Raw genomic sequence first — 23294 nt, forward strand, 5'->3', positions numbered from 1 at the left:
AGAGATATGTCATGTTCCGTCACTACCTCAGGGATCTCATGGAGAGCCAGATCCTGATGATGATTCGCAATCTCTGAGAATCCTAAAGTGATCGGTGTTTCATCCCTACTTGTCAAGAAAAGCCGTACACGCAAAGCAGTTGGCACCCGTAGCTGTGGTAGTAGTTGGAGTATAACTCGGATGTCCTTATCATTCTCACATTCGTCCAATGCGTCAATCACTATTACCGCGGTCGGAGCTTGTTCCTTAGCTGAGTCTAATCTCAGTAGGGGCTGAAGGAGCAGCCTGTCAAATTGCTCTCTTAAGGATTTGCCTGCAAGATCGGGTTCGTCTTTGATTTCATTCCAGACAACCGGTTGCAATTTAGGAATGCTAATCATCAACTGTCTCGCGATTGTCGGGAAAAGCTTCGTAGCATTTCCGCGGTCCCCTTCTCCCCTCTTGAAGAAGAAACTCGCACCGAGGATCTTCGCGTCTTTCAAGGATTTTGCCACTGTTCGGCAGATGGTCGACTTCCCTGTTCCAGCCTTGCCATTTAGCCAGAACATGCATTTGTCTTGTGGCGAGCTAGCCCACTCCGTGATTTGGCGAAGGAGCTCGGTTCTGGTGCCTAGGAGGCATTCATCCTCATGTTGATCCATATATGAGTCAAACTCGGCCCCACGCGCGATTGGTAGCTTGTCAAGACCCAAATTCTGGCCGATCTGGTCTATATTCAGAGCCACACCAGTTAAGATAGTTCTATGCAGATATAAGCTAGTCGCACTCGAGCAATTGTGGTCGATTAACGTACGTATTGTCAACATGCAAAGATAAAGCGAAGGAAGACTTATATCTCTCGAGATCGCCGATAATTCTGCCCACTTCTGCGCGTTTGAGAGGCCATTTCAAAGCCCGAATTCCGAGTCTTTTCATCATTTGTTTCCCCCTCCCTATATCAATCTTCTCTTCCAAGGCCTCGAGGTGCGAAAGGCAATCGCTAATGTTGTTGACTAGCGAGGAAGATGTGCGTAGCTTTGTACCGTGAGGGTCTTGGAGGAGTTCTTTGAGCTTATGCAGAACGCCTTCAAGACCCGCAACCGTCTGTTGTAAAGTGATGATATCGTCTTGTGCATGTTTCACCTCCTGAATGTAGCCCCCACAGATCTTTACAATACTCCCTACGAGTTGAATAACCGCGATAACGTTGGCTGTAGCCGAAAGTCCAACCATTTCGGAGGGATAAAGAGCCAACGTTCAGTGTTGCCAAAAGTAGAAACAAGAAGTCTGGGGATCGTAGAATCTAGAGAATTCAGCGGAGATGCTGGAGAGGTGAGGGGGCGGCCTCAAAATCGAGGCTAAGGCGATGATCAAGCAAATGGTCTATTTCTATTGGCGGAATTGGTTTGGGACAGATGCCATTCATCAGGCTGCTAGTTCAAGAGCAGGTGAGTGTGAGCTGTCCTGTAAAAGTACTCAAAAAGGCTCACACTAAAAGATAAAGGACGAAGCTTGTACGTATTGGCATTGTTGCTCAGAGAGCCGACATACAGGTTCATGGGATTGACAGGTAACCCATCACGGAACCCTGAGCATGTAATTGAGTCTGGCGCGGCAGCCGGCCCGCACCGAACCAAGCCATTGTTGCGTGCCCCACACTTCTCGCCACCTTGTCAAATTGTTCGACCAACGGCGAGACAGGGACGATGTCGCCTCGACAAGCACTCTACCAGCTTACATATTCCGTCATATGGTCGGCAGCAGATCGCTGACTACATTTCAGATGGCCGAAGCTGCTTTCTAATCTCCAAATGCTTGGCGATGGGCCGCCAGGTTCAAGCTTTTTGTTCTGACTAGCTTTATGCAGATCGGCCTGGTCAGGTTATCCTATTAGACCAAGGGTACGCATGAATGGTTCGTGCGCGTATTTCGTGTGCATATATATGACTTATTAGCGACGATTCGTGGTTGATTAGAGATTACGAGATCTTGTGATGAAATTCGAGATGTGATTAGCGAGGATTGGATTTTGGAAGTCTGACACCTGTTGAAGCGGCGCAAGGTCAAAGTATTTTCACATGGCAATCATAGACGCTTAAATTGTGAATGCAATCTCTGCAAGCGTTTTCCGAGCGGGCGACTTCCAAGTTACCCATGTTGGCTCAAACAAATTTCCCCGTTCAGATTGAGATACAGTGGCGAAACAACAACCTTTACAAGAGCAGTCCCAGCGTGATCCATGGGCCGAAATGATCAAAAGAACGTATAAGGATTGACATAGACTCAGTCCCGGGCATCGAGTCATGGCCCTAATGTGCACATTAGCCCCAATGAGTCGCATACTGCTTAGAATATGTACTTTTATCTGGCGTCAGAAAGCTCCAAGATGTATGTCATTGACCAATGCAGCGCCTAAGAAAAACCCGTTCTAATAATGATGCAAACCCCCATAACCATCCTGTTCGATGCTCCAAGACCTCCCAACCCAACCCAACCCAACCCAGTCCAGGAAAAAGGGTATAATCGCTTAAAAATAAAAGCCAAGGATTCACCAAGGAAAATTATGTCAAAAGAAAGACTAAGGAAAGTACCAATCATAGCCGGCGAACTCCAATCCGGGGCTTGGGCTTGCCTGCACCGGAAGAGACCTTGCGCACTCCAGCGGTCACTTTCGATACCTTTGAAGGAGCAGCCGAGGATGCAAGAGATGAGGCGGTTCGTGTTGGAGCACTTCCTGCTGACAGCGGTGTAACTGTCTTCGCTGTCTGCATCTCGCATTTCTCTTTCAACACGAGAACAGCCTGCGGGTTCTCCTTGCCGTCACCGCTTAACCGGCGTGATGCGTCATGGGTTGAGAGTTCAGGAACATCCTCATAGATCTGGAGGTCATCCCGAACACGACTTGATGCGTTGAGGCCTCGGTTGAGCAGAGATAACTTGACCTGTTTCCGTTGCGGGGAGCCCGATCGACTGGTGTTGGCTTGGATGTTTTGTTCCGACGAAGACATGCACGGCGAATCAATATCCTCGTCTTCGTCCACGAGCATCATATCGCTATCCAGATCTTCGGGATACGGTACTGGAAGCGACGAAAGTGGCCGCTTCCCCAGAGCATTCTTCCGAGGACTTGGCGGTGCGAGTCTCACCGGAGTCGGAGAGAGAGAGGGGTCGTTTTCTTTGCTTGCACTGGCCGGGTCTTCGTTCTCGCTGTCGTCATCTTCTGGCATAGCAGCAGATTCTTGGGTCGGACCAGTCGTGCGAACGGTCTTCTTCATGGTCACCGTCTGTATGCGCTGTTCTTTCCGTGGACGTTGAAAATTTGTATTGTCCTTCTCCTCAAAGACTGCGCCGGCATCCTCCCCTCGCAGCTTGGCCTCTGTGACTGCATCCTTGAGGTCGGTAGAAATGGGTGCATGGATAGATGTCATCAATCGAGCCTGATGAGCAAAGGCATTGTAGTCTTCTTGCAGCATCGCACCCGCTGTGGAATTGAGAGCCGAGTCGGGGTTGGGATGGATGAGAAGACATGAAATGGTCTGCATCAGGAACACGAGTCATTGTTAGCTTCGAATCTTGGATTGATTGGCGCAAATACTGACCACCAACACATCCTTCAATGTCAACTTGGGTTGCCAGTCCCTCTTCAGGGTGTCTACACACACTGCGCCCGTGAGCTCCTCCATGTTGGGGTGCCATATGCGCGTCTTGAAAGTGGCCTTGGGCGGGCTGTGTGGGTAGTCCTCTGGCATGCGCAAGTGGAGGCGCCACAGACCCTGTGAATAAGGTGTCCCCGGTGGGCCGGTGAGCAAGACCGTCAGCTGCGAGAGGTCGTCGGTGGATTCGTTGCTGGGCGGAAGGAGATAGTAGGGCGGAAGACCGGTGCTGTGCAGGGCGGCATGGTCCGCGGCCAGCCGGCGAAGGTTAGATGGCTGATGAGAGATAGGCTTAGCATATATTATCCAAGAGGTGCTGGGTAGAACTCACCATTCTAAGGATAAGATGAGAGTTGGGAATGTTTTTGTTGGGTGAAGATCCGGCGTTGCGTTGGTTACTGGGCTTTGTTTTGGTCGGGCTACGCTAGTCCGAATCAGCCACGCGTCGGGTCAGGTGATGTGGTTTCGCGTTCGCGTTTCAATTTGTCCCGATTGGGAATTAAGTTGATTGATCGATTGAATACATGTCCATGTCCCATTATTGTTTATGATTAAGTGCAAGAAAGAAAGAAAGAAGAAAAACTGTTTCATAGCCCTCGTTCCAGATTTTGCCATTTCACACTTTACAGGAAAGCAGCCAGGGCGGCCAGACCAACCAGGCCCAGAGAGCCGGCGGTGGCGAGCGGCGCGGCGTTGGTGGTGTGGGTTGCACTCGCCGAGGCAGAAGCCGACTGGGAGTTGGAGTTGGAGTTGGAACTGGCTTGAGTGCCAGTCTGGGTAGCACTGCTGACCGTGACCATGGAAATTGTCTGCGTGTTGGACTTGACCGAAGTCATGGTCGTCGAGGTGGTGCCAGGCTCGCCAGCCGCGGGAGTGGACAGGCCAGCGGGAATCGAGGCAGCGGGCTGCTGCGAAGTCACAACAGCGGGCTCGCTGGTCACGACAGCGGGTTGCGAGGTGACGACCTCAGGCTGGCCAGTCACAACACCGTTGGAGTTGGTCTCGGTGAGATATTGGGTAGCTGGGTTGCCCTACCAGGTGGGTGGTTAGGTTCCTGTCTGGATCCCACAGCGCCTCAAAGACTTACATTGTCGGTGGTGGTGGTGGCGGCCTGGGCCAGCGCGAAAGCCGAGAGAGTAGCGAAGAGGATGGAGGTACGCATGGTGGAGTTGTGCTGGGTGGGACTGAGGAATGTAGATCCGACGATCAAGAGGAAGAAAGTGTGGGGAGGAGATGTTTGTAGTGGAAGAGTGGAAGAGGAGGGAATTTTTTTTGAAAGGACAGAGATGTGTCTTATACCCCGGGCAGGCTGTGGGAAAAGGCGCTAGCGGGCCCAGCGCTGCAAGGTTTGTTCTATTTTTGCTTGGTCGCACTGGCGCGTAAGCCGCTATGAGACGTATATTTCCTTGATTCTGTCAGTTACTACGAGTGTCCCCAGTGATTTCTTCTACATTCCTTTGTACGATATATTCTTCCCCTCAAAGAATAGTTGTCTAGTAGCGATAGTAATAATCATAATATTCTACCAATCATTCAAGCCCTGCAGGCAGTGATCGTCACTCCAGAGCTTGCCTGACCTGGTCATCTCTTGGCAGACCGCGTGTATGTCTACGAATCCTCTCTCACTATTCATCCACTCACGGCGTCTGCTGTCGGTGATCATGATGCATTTACTAATAACACAAAATCTTTTGCCTGGTCGCAGGATGAGACCGCCAAGACGCGAGCCAGCGCCTCCCGCCGCCCAAGTGAGACATCACTTTTCCTCATTGATCGATGCAAGGATGCGAGTCCCTACATGGTACGAGTCTGCTGATTATGAGGGTACCTACATTAATTATTATAAATGAGTATACCCAGCACATTAATCTCGGTACTTAATCTTTTTAAATTTTTTTTAATTATTTTTTTTAAGGGGGGAGTTTCGCTGGGGCGTCCGTGTAGAATACCCAGTAGTGGACCCCCGTCGCCTCCCAGACCACGGTTAAATCATCTGAGCAGATGCTGACTTTGGTACCTGGGTGCCATTGCCACCTTCATGTGAGACTCCCTACGTGTGGAACATCCAACTGGTTGGCGGCAGTCCCTGCAGGGTCATCGAGAGTATCTTGCCATCCGGATTGTACAACGCCTGCCGCGTACCACTCAATGATGCGGGGACAAGCAGACTAGCTGGGTGGTGTCATCAACTAAAAGTGCAACTAGGACAATACAGGCTGAGACATTTATCTCGGTCATTGCTCGCGTCATTCGCTGCCATTATCTGAATTCAAAGAAGGATCGAAGCAATCTCATTAAGGTAGACCGGGTAATGTCTGGCACCTGGCTGTTTCAGGGCCCTGGCCGCATTTTGCTCCCTGGCAAAATTGAGCATGACCCTGAGTGACCACTGAGCATTTACTACACCATCATAACGATCTGCGCAACTGAGTACCGCCACTGGACGCCACCTGAGTATGGGGTGAGCGAGCGACCACACGCTAGCTTCATCCACGCTCAAACTTTCTCCCTTTTTACATCTGTTCCATTTTCTCATCAATAAAGGACTGGCGTCATCTGTGACCGATGTTAGACTTAGTGGTCTTAAAGGGAAGGCCTTTCAATAGACCTATCATCTCACAAACTCCAACAGCCGTTCCTTTATTCACTTTTATTTCGAATCTATAATCATTATCCGTCGGTGAGCAAAGTAATACTTACAAGGTTCATCATGAATGTCTTCCCATGGCTGGATTCATATAGTAGAAGTTTCGGAGCGACTAAGTTCCCTTTTTATGACGAACGATATCTGAGGCATCTAGTTCTTTGTGAATGGATGGTCGCTGCGCGACCTACATTGAGACGAGTGCGTTGGCCAAAGAGCGCGCTCCTTGAATGATCGAAGAGAGCCTGTCATGTGATCAGAATACCTCTCGTCCCGCATTACTTGACCCTCAACCTTGGTCCGCTTCTGTTCCAATGGTGACATCATCACTCTCCACGGTTCGGGAAACGCTTGGACGACAACATCGACTTTGAATGTACCTAACACTGCAGTTTCAATCTGAGAAGAATTGGTGAGATTACAACTAATAACAACGCTGCACCCTGACGCATTTCTTTGGGAAGATGCCCATCACGCGCGTTGAGCGTCCCCACTATGAATCACTCGCTCCGGAAACGCGAGAACTTGGCTTCGATCAGCCTAGCCACACAGATTCTCTGCTTTAGTATCGTAATACCTTTGGTGGCGCTAAGATTCTTTGCCAAGTTCAAATTACGTCTCCCGTTCGGACTTGAGGATGGTACGTGCCCAATCCAAGCCGTTCCTATCTCAACTAATTGAGGCAGCATCTTGCTATGCGGCGTTGGTATGAAAGCACCAGCGTGATATACACCTATTCTCGCATATAACCCTAACACTCTTATCAGATCCTGTTTGTAGGCCATTCTATTTGCACATTATTTTGTGAGATGCCTACCTCGATCTAGCTTTTCCAATCCTATTGCTAACCGATCTTTCAAATCAGTCACTTACTCTGGAGGACCCATTTCTCACACCTCCCCCACAACATGGGATCGTGAAGTCAAATACAGAGTATGCTCACTGGCAAAACCTTTTTACGCAATTCGTACTGACAAATAAGATATTTTATATCGCTACGATGTTCTATGTTCCTATGGTACTTTTCGTCAAAACCTCACTCATCTACATCATGATTCGACTGTGGAAACCATACCGTGGGAAGATCATATCATTGTACACCTTCCTCGGTTTCATCACAACATACTACACGGTGATCTTATTCGTCAAGATCTTCAATTGCAACCCTATTCGTTCATTCTGGGACGTTAATATTCCCGGCGCGTCGTGTTTGAACCGAGCCGCCATCATAATCACCGACTCGTCCATTAGTGCCATGACCGACTTGGCCATTATAATTTTTCCCATCGTCTTGACATCGACTTTGCACGTACCTCTTTCCAAGAAGTTGCATGTCATTGCCATCCTGGGAGCGGGAAGCATTGCCATCGCTTTCAGTATCTACCGATTAGTGCTAGTCATCATCGAAAGACATGACTCAGATGAGATTGAAGTCTTCATGAGAGTTTTACTATCCGAGTAAGTTTCTTTTCAGTCTCGAATGATCATTTCTAATACTTGGATACAGCAACGGAGAAGGCGGATTGGGGCTTATCTGCACTTGCATTCCATCAATCGGCAAACTCTTCAGTCAATACAATGAGAGATGGAAGCAGAGAAACAGAGGGAAACAAGAGCAAAAGGAGCTCTGTGCTAGTCTTACTCCTGATCGAAATGTCGATGAGGATGAACATACACCGTCAAGTCTTCCAAGTATATCGGGTCGAGATTCTTGTGCCCTCACAGTTTAATTTCTCTACAGACTCTGTTTATGTATACGAGAGGTTCATACAAGTCGCTCGTACAAAGGCTTTGTGTCGGCATTCGTTTTTCTTTGGGACTGTAATATAATGATCTATAGATTATTTGCTCAATGCTAGGAGATTCTTTTTAACCATAGTTCCGTGCCGTAATCTTTGCCGGAAACGCATTGTTACCAGCGAGTCGTCGAGCACCGCGGTTGCAGTGCCCAGGTGGCCTTGGCGTCTTGATCCATCGGTGTATACGATAATCTCTGAGTTAGAACGCGCAGTCTCCGCACGTTCCATGGCAACCTCCCTATCTGGTTCAATCTCTATCTTCGAAAAGCCCTCAGTCCGTCACGGTGACAGTGGAGTTGGATCGATCATTTCTATTTCGTGGAATATCTCCAGGCTCATTGTCTTTAGGGCCTCCGCGAGAAGTATTGATGACTTGCGTATCACAATAATTTCTAGATTTCTATCACTCTTGATACCACTCTCACCACTCTCACCACTCTCACCACTCTCACCACTCTCACCACTCTCACCACTCTCACCACTCTCACCACTCTCACCACTCTCACCACTCTCACCACTCTCACCACTCTCACCACTCTCACCACTCTCACCACTCTCACCACTCTCACCATCTTCACCGTTCTGTCATCTTTGGTTTACCATCACTCCTACACTACACCTTTCGAGATCATCGACCGCTATGATTACGTTTCTGATGTGAAACAAATTCAGACCAAGTTGAAGTGGCGCTATATTTTCAGTTATCAGTTATCACATCGTGCACCTGCTGGCAGGTTTTGGTCTCCTTATTTATCTTGGAGAGTTTGGACAGTTTCGGCAGCTGCGGCTCGAAGACCTAGTTCTTTCTCTTCCCGCATGATATTCTCCATTGCACCAGCGCGCTTGATGACCTCGAAGTGGCTTCCGCGGCGCTCTGGACCCATGGCACAGACTAAAATGGCCAGCAAAAAGATGACACACATAAAAATAGTCATGACCTGATTATAATTTGGCTTGCCATCGCGGATCCACCCGCTGGCCGCTGCAGTCTGCGACTGAGCGGCTGGGGCGCTGATGAGGTTACCCAATTGGTATACCGTTCCGGGGAACACCGCGCGAAACTGAGGTGGGCTGTACTCATTGAGAAGAATGGGCATTATCCCCCACGAGGCGTTAACAAAGAAAAGCAGGCAGAATGTCCCGGCCATGATGGCGCTGTAACCATTTGGCAAGGTGAATAGAGGTATGAAAACCCAAGCAAGCACGATACATGCAATGGAAGTCTGACGGCGGCCAAAGAACTGCGAATAGTAACCAGCCATTGGCCCACCAATGATGGCACCGCACTGACCAAGGATGGCAGCTAGACTAGCCTGTCGCGAAGTAAAGCCCTTCTGGACCTTGAGATAGGAGGGGAAAATATCCTGGCACGCGTGTGTCTCCCAATTGTACACCGACGCGAAGAGGATGCTAAATAGGAACATTTTCCAATACTGGCGCGCAGCCAGGCGGGCATCACGGAGGAATAGTGAGATACGCTTCTTAGGGTTGATGCCTATGGACGTACCCTCTTCCGCGATGAATCCGTCGGTATCGATGGTTTCCTTGGCAAAGATGGAGGACTCGGGTATGCACATGACGATGATGGCCATGACGGCTGTGAAACCCGCGCCCGCGAAGAAGATTACTTTGTAACTCGTCTTGGGCACCCCGACAATGTTGACCATCGCTGCTAGGACATATCCCATCGCATAACCGTTTTGTAGGATTCCAGAGAAAAGGCCTCGGGCCTCGACGGGCATGTTTTCTAGGGACAGAGCGGCCGCCATGCCCCAGATTCCACCCATGCAACACCCGAAAATCGTCCGGACTCCGACAAAAGCGCCAAACGAACCTGCGTACGCCGTGCCCACCTGCAACACAGCCAGAATCCACAGGTTGATTGACATTATCCACTTTCGGCCGAACATGTCTGCTAGTATGCCGAAAATAATAGCGCCAATAGGTCGAACGAGGAGCGTCAGGGTAACCGACAGCGTGATATCTGTCAGATCTACGTTGTAGACTGTTGACAAGTTGGTGGCAACCAGATTGACCGCATTATAGTCGTATCCGTCACAAGCCCAGGAGAACCTAGCTCAATAATATCCTTGGTCAACCGAATCAACGAGCTTCACAATTCGGGTTAGTAACTCACAGGCCAACGAGGAAGAAAACCCAGCCCTTCCAAGACAGCATCCGCACGATTTTAATTGGGTTCTCTGGCCATACTCGTGGGGCAATAGCCTCGACCTCGACACCATGTTCGTCGATGTACTCGACATGATTCTCCCACAGCCGGATATTTTGTTTGATACCCATCTTCACTCTAGTTATAACTCTCCAAGCACAGCGCAACAGGTTACTAGCAATATAGAGAGTAACGAGGCTGGAGCAGAAGTGAAACACGTATGTATGACATCCAAGGAGTAATAGTAGATTCTATGCAAATAATATAGATGATCGGAAATGAGCCGATCTGTTCCGACGAGAGTATAATAATGTGCCGAAATAGCGGAAAAGTGCAAAGGAAAAGAGTACTACGGAGCTTCTTGCCCCGGCAAGCTAGAACCTCGGATTCTAAAGCGAACCTCCTTCGGTTACCTACATCCGCTGTGGGATCGGCTAGAATCAGACAAGTAAATGGCGAATCAACGTCAACTATTTATTCGGATTAAAATCCGAAATCCGTCGACTCTTGCTGTCGGACTGGTTATACGGCTGTATTAGTCTGCCGAATAGGTCGGCCAATCACCGATCGAATAATCCCTCATAAGAGAGATACTAGATAGGCAGAATATCATCGATGTCGTTATCTCAATCAAGTGAACTCCTGGTAAATTACTAGTGTGAAAAAGGTCACCTCAACACTTGCTTTGACTGCATACGGGGTCTTTCGGGATAAGAAGCTCCGTAGTACTGCATACAGGGTCTTTCCGTTAAAAGGTTCTGTTATTACTCCGCAGTTATCTACTTCGCACATTCAATTCAGATAGCCATATTACCATGGCTGAGTCTAATATTTGCAGCCTGCCTCCGGGCTCGTGGGACAGCCATGTTCACGTTGTCGATGTACGTCCTAATATGACAAACCGCTACTTTCTCGTGTTTGTACATTTCTGGTGGACCATGCTTTCTGCTGGGAGGCCTGTGTTTACATCTAGCCGCTTTGGAATTTGCTGACGCTCACTTTACCAAGGATCGGTTTCCAATGCACCCGAATCGGTCGTTCACACCTAAGCACGCACCACTCTCCGATCTTATGGCGTTTGAGACCAAAATAGGCGTCGCACATGTCTGTGTTGTTTCTGTTTCGACGTATGGCGATGACAATCGGCACATGGTAGAAGCGTTGGAGCAACTTCAGGGCCGCGGGCGTGGCGTTGCAGTTGTCAACATTGAGTCAGTTAGTGACGCCGAGTTAGATTCAATGCACGCCGTGGGTGTACGTGGTTTACGGTTTAACCTACACACCTTGCGCGAAGAGATCGACCGTGAGACCTTCAAGACTGCCCTCCACAAGTACGCCGACAAGATCCGGAGGCACGACTGGGTAATCCAATTGTTCGTGCAGATGCACCAGATTTCATTGATAGCCGATGAGATCCCAAAACTCGGTGTCGACGTGGTTCTCGATCATCTCGGTGCCCCAACTGACCCTACCGTTGCTGTGCAGGAACAGCCTGGATATGCAGAACTGATGGCCCTGCTCCGCGCTCGCCAGGTTTATGTGAAACTCAGCGGCGTCTACCGCTTTTCTGGCGACAATATGCCCGGGTTAGATGATTACTGCCGCACAGTTCTGCGGGATGCGCCAACACAGGTGGTCTGGGGTTCAGACCGCCCGCACCCTACTGGCCCGGATAAGTTCACGACCCCCGAGGAGCGCTTGATCCCACAGGATTATCAGATCATTGATATTCCTGCTTTCATAGCTAAATGCAAAGAGTGGTGTGACTACGATGAAAAGAAGATCAAGATGATCTTTGTGGACAATCCTCGGAGACTGTGGAGGTACGACCGCGACGACTAGAAACGAAGTGTTCGGGGTATCATTAACAGACTACGATCCACCAAGGATGACAAAATGCTATTCCATACTATGCTATACCATATAATGTGCATTGTTTTGAGATAGGGAAGTTGCAACACGGTTGAACTTTCACAGCGACATGTCAGAAGTATTGCTATCGATCTCCAGCGGTTGATTGGAGCGGGAGGGCGAGTTGCACGAGACCATGCTACTCGCTAGCGACGACGAATGCATGCCTTCTTTGGAAATAGGAGAGATTGACGCAGAAAGAAAAAGCAGACTTAGACAAGAAGAACGGTGAAATGAAGATCTATTAGAAGGTTTGTAGAGGAGGATGAGCCTGTTTAGCGGTCATCGGGGTGGTCGTAGGGTTTTATAGCCAGCAACACCAGGGGCATCTTTGGCCAACGCTTGCTTGGCTGTGCCATTTTGAGTCACCGCAAGGCCTGGGTGAAACCCAATTGACCGACCGAAGGATGAGCGGAAGGTGAGTAGAATGCGATGGAAATGGATCACGACTGCGCAACTGATCGGGCCAAGCCCGCGTGGGGGCCCCAGGATTCTAGAACATTACGTTTCAGGGACGAGAGTACGCGCGTGGCCGCAGTGGACCGGTGCGCGGCAGCCCCAGCTGTGCCAGGGAGGCCATTTTTGGCCGCCTCAGCACAAAATGCAATTTGTTGTAGCGCACTATTAAGCGTATTACTTCTCTATGGATACTATCTTAGTAGTACTCAACGAGGGAGCTCAAACAAAATATATTAAATGTTTTCAAATCTATAGCGAATTTTTGTGAGCCTAGTTTGCCTCTTAAACTACTAACCTATATCAAGAAAAGTACCTTAGCGCTACTAGAGATAGTAGAAATAAGAAAAGGTATGTTATGCTTTTTGAGAAATATAATAACTAAGTTAACCTTTGGACCACGAAGTGGGAATATAGGTAGGCACTAGTTCGGCAACGCCGAGATAGGCTTAAGAGGTTTTAAGACTCGTGGCGACAGGCGATTTATTATCTTGGAAAAGGGAAAGACATTTGCTTTTCCTAAGGTCGGGCATACTCAATACGGACGTGAGAGCAGAGATGCTGCACATGCACGGGATGAGTTGTGGGGGACTCAGAGAGACTGCGGGGAAAATGCGGGAAGTCTGCGCGGGATAGTCTAGAACTCTAGCTGGCAAGGGCGTGAACGGGAGGCGCCCTAGATGGTGGAGCACTGGCAGTGCAGCTGCGGATGCACTTATGGGACGGACTCGCACAACGCATCAGATCAAGCTAACATGTCAATTTGTTCGACTTTACCAAGTTTTCAAATCCACGGCCGAAACAATCATCTATTCCGTCTCATTTGAAGCCCATGGGCAAACAATCAACTATGTCGTCTGCTAGAGATCATGATGGAAACGCCACGGCCCGGCGTGCCAGGCCTGCCAATTCCAAGTCTGTTCTCAGCGTACCTTTGCAGAAAGCAATCGAAGAAGCGCAGCCAAAGCTGTTTTCCTGGGGCATGATGCGGCTTTACTCTTGCATGCTAGTTGCCATGATGATGTTAGCCTTCCTCGAATGAAGCAGCCCTTCACTCAAAGTCTTTTTTTTGCCGTACGGTTAACTAAGCTCTTGATGAAATACAGTGCCTGGGCTAATGGATACGACGGCGGCTTGATGTCTGGAATCTCCGCGATGCCACAGTATCAAGTATGATGGGATCCGTAGATTCTCTGGGACTTGAAACGGGGCTAAATTCTTTTGGCTAGAAATACTTCGGGGCAGAGCTTACGGGCAGCAAAACCGCGATCACATTTGCCATATACTTCATTGGCAGCCTGATAGGTGCTCCAATTACGGGCCCTCTGAGTGATACACTTGGCAGACGCTGGGGAATGGCAGTCGGCTGCGGCGTCATCTGCATGGGAGCCTGTGTCCAAGGCTCTGCGACAAACAGTAAGCGCTACTATCTAAAGGATAGGATGAAGTTCCGATACTAAAGCCCATCCTTAGGTCACGCATTCCTGGGTGGAAGGTTCTTCTGTGGTATTGGTATTTGCCTCAGTCAATCTAGTGCCGTTACATACGTCGCCGAGATTGCTCACCCAGCTTGGCGGAGTGCCTTTACTTGTAAGCAATGTTCGTGAGAGAAAGTTGACCTGTTCTAACTGATACATGATGAAAGCGATGTTTAACACCTTCTACTTTGTCGGCGCCTTTGTTGTCTCGTGGGTGACATACGCAACCTTGAATATCACTGGAGAGTACTCTTGGAGGCTTCCCATCTATTTCCAGTGTGTTGCTTGCGGCATAGTCTTGTTCACGGCGCCCTTCTTACCAGAATCTCCACGATGGCTCATTGCTCACGGGAAACGCGACGCCGCTGTCGCAATGTTAACCAAGTATCACGGTGATGGTGACGCGCACTCTCCTATTGTACAACTCGAGTTGGAAGAATTGGACCGGGCGATTAGCCTGGAAGGTCACGATAAGGTATGGTGGGACTACCGCCCGCTATTTACTACCCATGAGGCTCGTTGGAGATCCTTGTGCGCCGTCAGCATGGCATTCATCGGCCAATGGGCCGGCAATGGGGCCATCACATACTTCTTGCCAGGTAAGCCCCAAACCACAAGTATCGAATAAGTTTCAGGCTGTTCGCCTAACTGACTTTGGCTTGCTTTGATCAGCTATGCTGGATCAGGCTGGCGTTCATTCCCCACGAACCCAGCTGCTGTATAATGCCATTGTAAACACCATCGCATACCCCTGTGGCGCCTTCAGTGCCCTGTTTATTGCAGGCCAAATGGGCAGACGCAAGCTCATGATATCAGCTTTGTGCGTCTTCTGTGTTGAGTATATTATAATTACTGCCCTCGCTGCCACATTTAGCCCTGAGAACGCAGATGGTAGCTCCAGTTTCGCAGCTGGATCTCGTGCAACGGTTGCCATGATCATCATATTCCGCTTGACATATTCCTTCACAATAACTCCGATTCATCCAGTCTACCCCGTGGAGTGCTTTGCATACGAAACTCGTGCTAAAGGAGAAGGGCTTTTCACGATTATGGATGGAGCGGCCAGTGTATTCAACACATATGCCACTCCAGTGGGGTTGGGCGCTGTTGGTGAGTTACGACACATGATCACTTCGTTGCTCCACAAGTAAAATCCCCTAACGCTGTTGAAAACAGGATGGAAGTTCTACCTGCTATATGTCGCCTGGGATGCCGTCGTTCCGCTCTGGATTTACTTCATGTGCGTCGAGACGCACGGCCGCACCCTCGAAGAGCTGACGGAGATCTTCCGCGGTAAGCAAGCACTTTCTTTTCAAGCCCTCGGTCGCCGGTATCTAACGAAAATTGCACAGCTCCAAATCCAGTCAAGGCGTCATTGGTAGCGAGAGAAGTGGAAGTGATCGATAATGGCGACGTGATGGAGGTTGTGATCAAAGATGACGTTTAGAGATTGGGTCAAAGGTCTTGGAGAATTCCTAGTGGATGATCATCATAGTAGTTCCAGAAGGGTAAGTTGGCAAAGGACCATGTGTTCACAATGTTGGATTTGTGCTTCAGAGGGTAATGAATATACGTTTATACATTTTCCGTCGCCCAAAACAGTAGTTCAACTTAGAAGTCTACCAAAATATCAAGTCCCAGTCTCATGCTTCTAGGCCTAGTCAACTATGTATCGACGGGTTCGCGAGAGCGCTTGGAGTATGCGTGTCGCCTCGGAGGCTACCATTTACTATGTCAGCAACGTTGCTCCAATTAGGATTGCAATACAGGTCCAACTTACCCACATACCAACTATTTCCCTTTAAGCAATTCTGGACCAGCCCCAAGAGTATGTGGAAGTTGCTTTTTGCAGTATCAAGAGCCAGGTCGTTATCAACTCCGGACAACTCGCGTTGCAGTATAGCTATGGGCATTTGGCTACTCGGAAAGTGGCCCATTCCTCGCCATTTGGTTCTGGGATCCTCCCGAGATGGATCTGTGCTGCCAAATAGCATGTCGCAACGAAGGCTCCCGATCTCTTCATTGACGCCGCCAGGTGAGATTGACTCTAAACCTACGACCCTAGCCCACACTATAAGAACGCCAAGGAATGCACTGTAAGCTTGCCAAACGGGAACTGAAATTGTTGTTGTCGAGTCACCATCCTCGGCTTCCATATTGTTTGCATCACCATCAAAGGGCTCTTCGTGAGACTGCAAGCCCAGTTGCACGATTGCCAAACCGTGAAGGTAGGACTCCTGATCCAGTCTATCCGTCGAGATGAGTCGGTTGTACGCTTCTTGACTGCGCTGTGCTGTCACCACGCGTCCAAACGACAATGCAGTGCCGGCAGCCATCTGGGGATCAGAAATGGTATTCGCAATCAAGACTGCGGCGAAGTGATACATGAGCTTTGCGTTGCGGACCAGTGGTGAGTTGCGCTGTGAAGCTGGGATGCACTCAAAGCTGTGACGCCATAGCCGTAAGCCATTTGAGAAATCGAGCTTCTTCAAAGTTCTCGTTGCACTTGATGCTGTAGACTCGACTACACGGTACTTGTCCTCGGCGATAGCAGCAATGAGCCCATGGATTAAGATGTAGGAAGACAGCGCGTTGGCTGCCTCAAAGCGATACCAATTACCTCGCTTGAACTCACTGTCCTGTGCAGTAAGCAGATGCTCCATAAGAGAATGAAGACCATGTCTATGATGTTGTCGCAAGTGCTTGTCTGTGCTCATCTGAACTTCCCAGTCTTCGGCTGTCGGAGCTTGCCAAAGCGATGCTGAACATGGCAAAGTTCGCTTCATCATCGTCACCGATAGGTTCATATGATGACTAAAATGGACCAGGTATTGAACATCTGAGATGAAAATAGCGTGAGCAAGTCTGGAAAACAGAAGAATCAGGAATCAGAAATTGCCCTTAGGTCGCCCATTCAAAGTGAGAACGCATGAGGCAATTACCGGACAGTAGCTTCTCGATGCACCCATTCCTGCCACCTAACGTGTGACTGTGCCCCAGCGTTTCTGCCGCCTGGTAAAGAGTGGGATTCTCCCATATGGTTGTTTTGGCGCGCCATCTGGGAGTAAATTCAGTCATCTCCATTGTCGCACCGTAACAGAACAAGCAGGCATACTGTAACGACTAAATTGTGCATTATGATTGCCATCTCATGCTCAAGGCCAGACAAACAGTACATCCCCACGTGCTGTATTACAACGCTGATTGATACTGTCAGTAAATCGGCACCAAAAACTTTTCCGAAGGCAAGAGAAGTTTGCTCACAGTGTCTGAAGTAGCCAGAACTCGACTTTGGGGCTCGACAACGCACCCTGCTCATGTTAACAGCCATAGATTACCAATCAGCTCGACCGAAAGTTGAGTATCGTCCATGAAGCAATATGCACGAGAGGCCATACCTTCATTGCCATTTGCGATAGCTCCTTGTGTACAGCTTGACTCCAAAGCATATGCTGAGGGGTTGCTCTTAGTTGAATGCCTGCGTTGCACATTGCAAGCAGTAAGAGAGCCGGCGTTTCACTAACAACAAAGCTTGGACGATGGAATATGGGCATAAATAAGTCGCAGTAATCTAGGAAGGATCTGAAAGCGGTGCTCATAGAGGCGATGTCGTCGAGGGGACCGCGATCCGGAGTCTTTCTCGTATATTGTCACAAATTGCCCCATTTCATTCATCTGAAAGCAGCGAGAACTACTTACTATGTTCAGGTTCCATATTCGTTTGGCATCACTGTGTGAGAAGGAAAGCTGTGTGGAGGCCACATTGCCTGTCCAAGCTCGTATCGGATATAGCTCGGGACGAAGGTCCTTGGTTCGTTTCAGCGTGTGATTCAATGTTGGCAAAAGTGCGGGTAGTGCTCATACCTCCATATCTAAATTCACATCGCTTGTTCCACCGAAAAGCATAGAGTCCTCAGGCTGGTATGAGAACAGCCCCATTCCCCCGAACAACCATGGCTCCGTGGTGAATTCTGAGTTCTCACACAAACCCGATGTCAATAGATCATTTGAGATACAATCTGCTTGGGGTACTGTCCATTCCATGTCGCTCAGAGTGGAGTGCGAATGACCGTTCGGAGAGCCACCCGTTTCTGCCGCCCAAGTTTCCCTCTCCGAGTCATCGTGTTTACGACTAGCCTTTGGTCTGGCTGACTTCTTATGTTGGACATTTGAGTTGCGTCGTGGAGGGTATGTTCCTTGATGACGCTGCAAATGAGCATGAAGCAAATCACTAGAGGGGGTCAGCCCTTCAATCCAGAGATAATATTGGCCTTGGGGATCGAACTTGCGAGTGAAGATTCGTTGACACAAGTGGCATACAAAGCGGCCCTTTTGATCTTTTCGGGATGTCAGTGATTTATAAGAGACAAGACAAAGGCCGGCCATTGATATATAAGTCACCTACGGCTTAGTGTATGACGTTTGAGGTGCTCTTTGCGCAAGTACGACCGAGAGCATCCTGAATAGTCACACATAAACATGGCCTCAGCTTCGTCGGCGACCAAGCCGACAGAAATGTTAGGCGATGTGACACGGTAGCCCCCAATTTCTGCTGGACGCAACGAATGCGTGTAAGTCGACCGAGACAAAGCACAAGAATTCTCGTGAGTTCCGACTGTGGGGTTCAAGGCCAACGTTGCCCTGTTTCGTGTCTTGAGAAACTACAGGGCTACTGACACTGTCAGAAGGAGCGTTAGTTAGAGAAACTGAATTCGGATCAAAGTAGATAGACCGATTAGAGTAGCAATCTCCGGCTCCCCACAATAATAGAGAAAATCCCTCACGTGGATAGAGGGAGGGGTACGGAAATAGTCCCCTGTGTCTGCACTCTTAGCTGCAGAAGTCACTGCCGAATATACCTGTTTGAATCCGACCCTTGCACAATGCTCACAGGATCGTACGTCTGACAGATACAGCTTGCATATGAATCGGACAGGTTGCATATGATTCTGAGAAGTCCCTGCCTTTCCTCACAAAGTAGATGCACTTGTAAACTAGGAGTCCTCCTCAAGTGGCTACGTCACTCACCTAGCTTACCTTGCCATTTACGACGCTTCTAAGCTTCCAAGTCCGTTACCCCGCAGCATCCACCGCGAGCGCGAGTGAACTCGACTCGTGCTCATTACTACGGAGTGCTTTGGTCCGCATCTCAAGTCTGGAGATATATCCATGGTACGTACAGTATTAACCGGGCTCGTTCGTTCTTGGCGGCCTCTCCGCAACTATTCAACGCGGGATAAAGCTAAGGTGCCCAATAGCCGCCCTCGTTCGTGCCGGGGTCCCCGCAACTATGGAGAACGGGATAGGCAGCTTTATCCCGCTTTCCGGGCCAGGGCAATGGTATGATGTACGTGGCACAGGGAATATGGCTGGATCATCGGTAGTCGAGACCAGCCGGAGAGCATGTCCAGCGGCACGAATTGCATCGTCTATCCCCCTACTGGGTTGGGTGGATAATGTCTTCAGCGTCTAGCTGCTCTCGAGGCATAAGCAACAACATGCCGGTACAACGCCTGAGCAGTGGTAACAATTTTTGACGCGAATGGAATTAATTGAACTCATGCCAATTACCGTCTTATCTTGAACAATTGGCCCTCATGCGACCCATCTAAAAGCCAGGGTACCGCCTACCGCCCCAGACTTTTAATGATCCGCACGAGGGCACACGGCGCCGACGTTAGCACTGGAGCAAAGCAAGAGCGGGATAGGGGCATCCCGCGCCAAACGATAGAGTCACGGGAGCAAAGCAATAACGGGATAGCAGCGGGGGGTATCCCGCACCAAACGAAAGAGTCACTGGTGCCAATCAATTGTAGCTACTCAAGCTGTTTTCTGTATATTACGGAGTGAGCCCTCATCTACAAAACATCAACCCTTGTGCCTGGTAAAAGCGGTACCTCGGCTAGAGTCTTTACAAGACCTCTTAACACCAAACCACTGTCATACCGATACCGAATGCGTCTAACCGCATTACCGACGCCACCCAAGCTTTCGTCAAGAAGCTAGTTTTGACATCACCGGGGTAGCAACATGCCGCGTGAATACAAATTCCTAACTCCAGAGGAGCGAGCTCACTTTGTCGAGCACGGGTGGCTGAAGGTATCCAATGCCATCAAACCCAAGTATATTGAGCAGTGGATGGCGAATATTTGGGTACGTCTAGGCTACAACCCTGAGGACAAGTCAACCTGGGAGAAAGAGTATATCAAGCTACCTCGCCATCGCGAAGTTCCCACTTCCGAGTTTTGTCCCGAAGCCTGGAACAAGATGATTGAAATCGTGGGCGGCGAGGAAAAGATCGACCCGATACGTGAGCGGTACTACGGCGATCAGTTTATTATCAATTTTGGAAATGAATACTGGAAGACACACGAGATCCCGCCGAATGAAGCGACAGGATGGCACCATGACAATGATTGGTACCGACAATTCCTCGACAGCAGTGGTAATGCTTTGACTATCATACACTGTTTCACTGATATTCCGGAGAGGGGTGGCGGAACACTTATGGCCGAAGACGGGATCAAAGGTACGAAGAAAAGCATTCTTATTATATATTGGACTGGCTGACAGTTTGCTTGGTTTCATTCAGGCATCTGCCAGTACCTTTACGACCATCCAGAAGGCCTTGACGAACCGTTTGAGAACAATCTCTACAATCATGTTCCGTATTGCAAGAAGTTCTCATCGATTGTCGCAAAGGCAGGCGATGTCTTCATCACCCATGGCTTGTTGCCACATACAAACGGGCAAAACCACCTCCACTACGCTCGAGTTATTACCAACCCTCACGTTAATCTCATCGAGCCCTTCAACCTGAACCGTGAAGATGGAGACTATGTAGGTTGAAAACTTGACAGAGCTATCCCAATTTTTATCCGAACAAAAATTAACGCTTCTAACACAAAACAAGACATTGTGCGAGCAAGTCATACTTCGTGCGCTCAACCGGACCTCGATTCCAGAGTATCGGCCAGCTCGTCCACGGCTTACACATTATCCCCGTACTGCGTACTTTAAGCGCGCTCGAATCACAGAAGAGCTTCAGCGAATGATCAAAGATGCGGAGGCCAAGGGACTTGATGCCGAAAGCATGGATAGTGTCTATCTGAAGGGGAAAGAGGCCATACTAGAGCATGAAAAGAGGAACGGCTACGACAAGGATCCTGGCGCCTATGGGGTTCAAGAAGGATATGGACCAAAGAAAGCAAAAGTAGGGTTAGAAACGTACTTGGAGAGCAGATCAGGATGATTTTTGAGTCCTCATACTATTATGTTGCTATTCCTGCCAAGATTATGTACACAGACCTCTCAAATTCTAATGAATATTTACAAAATTGTATGACCTGCTAAAAATTAGGTTTTGAGATCCAATTGTTACTCTGCCTGACATGCTGAGCTCTTAATAAACACGACTCATCACCACACCCGAATATGGACACATAAGTGTTGTTTCCCCCAGAATCCCGCTCGAATAAATTCTTCTTGTAGTTTCCCAATTAGACTTTTGGCCCCAGGAGGATTAACTCACAACTAAAACCAAGTTTTGGGCCCTTTTCATGACTGTTCCTGGCGCCTATTAACGCTCTATGCCAAGAGAAATAAGACGGCCATATATGCTATTATTGTACGTCTATACCAAGCATGGCGTGTTTGAGACTGCGATCCTGACTGATTCTGAAAGCAATAGTACACAAGAAAGGCTCATCGGCTCGTATCTTTCGCCACTCTCTGCTTTGTTCAAGTTAGTCGTATACTTCACTTGCTGCCCCTGCCCACCATCATCATGCGCTTCCAGCTACCTATGTTTCTGGTCCTTGCCACCGCTGCATCTGCTAGTTAGGTGATCAGTGGATACACTCAAACAGGCTGCAGCGCAGACTATGATGATAACGACTGAGGAGATGACAATGATGGTCTCACAATCTGCCAAAACTTCCTCGGAGATTTATCCGTGCCCATCCTCTTCACATCGGGGACCTATACACAAGGGATAATGTGGGCTTATATGCGGGTCAACTGCACTGGCCCAGAACGGGTAGAGTTGAAACCGACGTGGAAGTGCACCCAATACACGGATATCGATGATTTCGCGGGCTCCGTTGGATCGGTTCTGTACTAGGGCAATTACACTGGCTAGGTAAGCTTCATGAGGCTGTGTGATGTCTATATCGACTTCTCCATTGCTGACACTCTCTTGAATTTCTGTAGAGGCATTGCCAATATGACATTCTCCAAAGAATCCCATACCAGAGATTACTCTACCATGATCAACGAAGGCTTCGACTTTGAAAGGGAATGTGTGTTTGTTATGGATCCCTCTAGCGACATTGCCATCCTGTTATTTTTGGTTTCTTCCTGTAGCATATAGCTTACCTTTATACGTAGCATAATCAAGTTATCCAGCCCGTTATCCGCCAAGCCTGGGCCTTCCAAAGTCCTTTATTGTCTTAAATCTTGCCATTTTGTTTAGACGTAAATAATACAAAGGTGGGTCAGTTCTCCTAAACATAATAAAGTGAAGTACACAATACTACATCATGGAAAGAAATTATTGCTTGGTCAAGACGTCCTGTCCCCGCATCCAATCCGCAAATTCCTTGCGCTTAGCCTGCCACCCCGATATCGTCAGCACAACCGTAGCCTTTTGTTGCAAAAGGGGAAAGGGAGACTCACCCGAATATCCCAAAATCCATACCGCTCCTCCAGTCCCATATACGGGTTCCGCGCACCGCCCTCCCGCTCAATCTCCCCCGCCCAGTCGCGCCAACTAATTGGCTTCAACTTCTCCGCGCCCAGAACAAGTCCCGCGGAGACGACAAGCACCGCGAGTAGCGTTTCGACGATGATATCCTGTGGCAGGGTGGAGACGGAAGCGGAGGCGCGGATGTTGCTGGAGAGGACGGTGTGTTCGTGGGCGGAGTAGCCGCTGATTGAGGTGTCAGTAGGGAATATTTTTGGGAGGAGTTGTAGAACAATTGTGGCCATTCTCTGTGGATAATGGGTTACATACGCGTGAGCGAGCAGCACTAGGCCGAAGAATGAGACTAGTCGGGAGAGGAAGCTCATGTTCGCAGTGTTTGGGGGGGTTGGACACGGAGGCGTGGTCCGTGGTGAGTGGGACGGGTTGGTTGGTTTGAGAAGGACGCAATTGATGATGTGGCAAGCTTCGGAAAGAAGGAGAAAGAAGATAAAGAACCGTTG

The 23294-nt window shown here is 49.1% G+C and overlaps 8 protein-coding genes across 8 annotated transcripts; 4 read left to right on the forward strand and 4 right to left on the reverse strand.

The window, feature by feature from the left end:
• Positions 1-2573: 2573 nt before the first annotated feature.
• N7510_003992 (putative ubiquitin conjugating enzyme E2) lies at positions 2574-4794 on the reverse strand (the record flags this gene model as incomplete). The annotated part of the gene is made up of 4 exons (XM_056975918.1): positions 2574-3515; positions 3579-3908; positions 4289-4663; positions 4720-4794. 4 exons carry the CDS (start codon positions 4792-4794, stop codon positions 2574-2576), a joined length of 1722 nt encoding a protein of 573 aa, XP_056835874.1.
• Positions 4795-6771: 1977 nt separating this feature from the next.
• Positions 6772-8006, forward strand: N7510_003993 (uncharacterized protein; the record flags this gene model as incomplete). Its single annotated transcript, XM_056975919.1, has 5 exons — positions 6772-6916; positions 6963-6982; positions 7044-7052; positions 7142-7734; positions 7784-8006. The coding sequence occupies 5 exons, from the start codon at positions 6772-6774 to the stop codon at positions 8004-8006; spliced, it is 990 nt and encodes a 329-aa protein (XP_056835875.1).
• An 815-nt stretch (positions 8007-8821) lies between these two features.
• Positions 8822-10376, reverse strand: N7510_003994 (MFS transporter; the record flags this gene model as incomplete). Its single annotated transcript, XM_056975920.1, has 2 exons — positions 8822-10148; positions 10213-10376. The coding sequence occupies 2 exons, from the start codon at positions 10374-10376 to the stop codon at positions 8822-8824; spliced, it is 1491 nt and encodes a 496-aa protein (XP_056835876.1).
• Positions 10377-11265: 889 nt separating this feature from the next.
• On the forward strand, positions 11266-12087 carry N7510_003995 (amidohydrolase family protein; the record flags this gene model as incomplete). Its single annotated transcript, XM_056975921.1, has 1 exon — positions 11266-12087. One exon carries the CDS (start codon positions 11266-11268, stop codon positions 12085-12087), a length of 822 nt encoding a protein of 273 aa, XP_056835877.1.
• Positions 12088-13462: 1375 nt separating this feature from the next.
• On the forward strand, positions 13463-15537 carry N7510_003996 (uncharacterized protein; the record flags this gene model as incomplete). Its single annotated transcript, XM_056975922.1, has 8 exons — positions 13463-13635; positions 13719-13782; positions 13842-14028; positions 14086-14202; positions 14258-14689; positions 14763-15200; positions 15267-15383; positions 15443-15537. The coding sequence occupies 8 exons, from the start codon at positions 13463-13465 to the stop codon at positions 15535-15537; spliced, it is 1623 nt and encodes a 540-aa protein (XP_056835878.1).
• Positions 15538-15993: 456 nt separating this feature from the next.
• On the reverse strand, positions 15994-16897 carry N7510_003997 (uncharacterized protein; the record flags this gene model as incomplete). Its single annotated transcript, XM_056975923.1, has 2 exons — positions 15994-16065; positions 16148-16897. The coding sequence occupies 2 exons, from the start codon at positions 16895-16897 to the stop codon at positions 15994-15996; spliced, it is 822 nt and encodes a 273-aa protein (XP_056835879.1).
• A 3223-nt stretch (positions 16898-20120) lies between these two features.
• On the forward strand, positions 20121-21342 carry N7510_003998 (uncharacterized protein; the record flags this gene model as incomplete). The annotated part of the gene is made up of 3 exons (XM_056975924.1): positions 20121-20619; positions 20716-20930; positions 21004-21342. The coding sequence occupies 3 exons, from the start codon at positions 20121-20123 to the stop codon at positions 21340-21342; spliced, it is 1053 nt and encodes a 350-aa protein (XP_056835880.1).
• A 1299-nt stretch (positions 21343-22641) lies between these two features.
• N7510_003999 (membrane magnesium transporter family protein) lies at positions 22642-23159 on the reverse strand (the record flags this gene model as incomplete). Its single annotated transcript, XM_056975925.1, has 3 exons — positions 22642-22701; positions 22767-23019; positions 23104-23159. The coding sequence occupies 3 exons, from the start codon at positions 23157-23159 to the stop codon at positions 22642-22644; spliced, it is 369 nt and encodes a 122-aa protein (XP_056835881.1).
• Positions 23160-23294: the final 135 nt, after the last annotated feature.

The sequence above is a fragment of the Penicillium lagena genome (genome assembly GCF_028827675.1).
Source record: "Penicillium lagena strain IBT 129212 chromosome Unknown utg000002l_segment0_segment0, whole genome shotgun sequence".
NCBI classification, from domain to species: domain Eukaryota; kingdom Fungi; phylum Ascomycota; class Eurotiomycetes; order Eurotiales; family Aspergillaceae; genus Penicillium; species Penicillium lagena.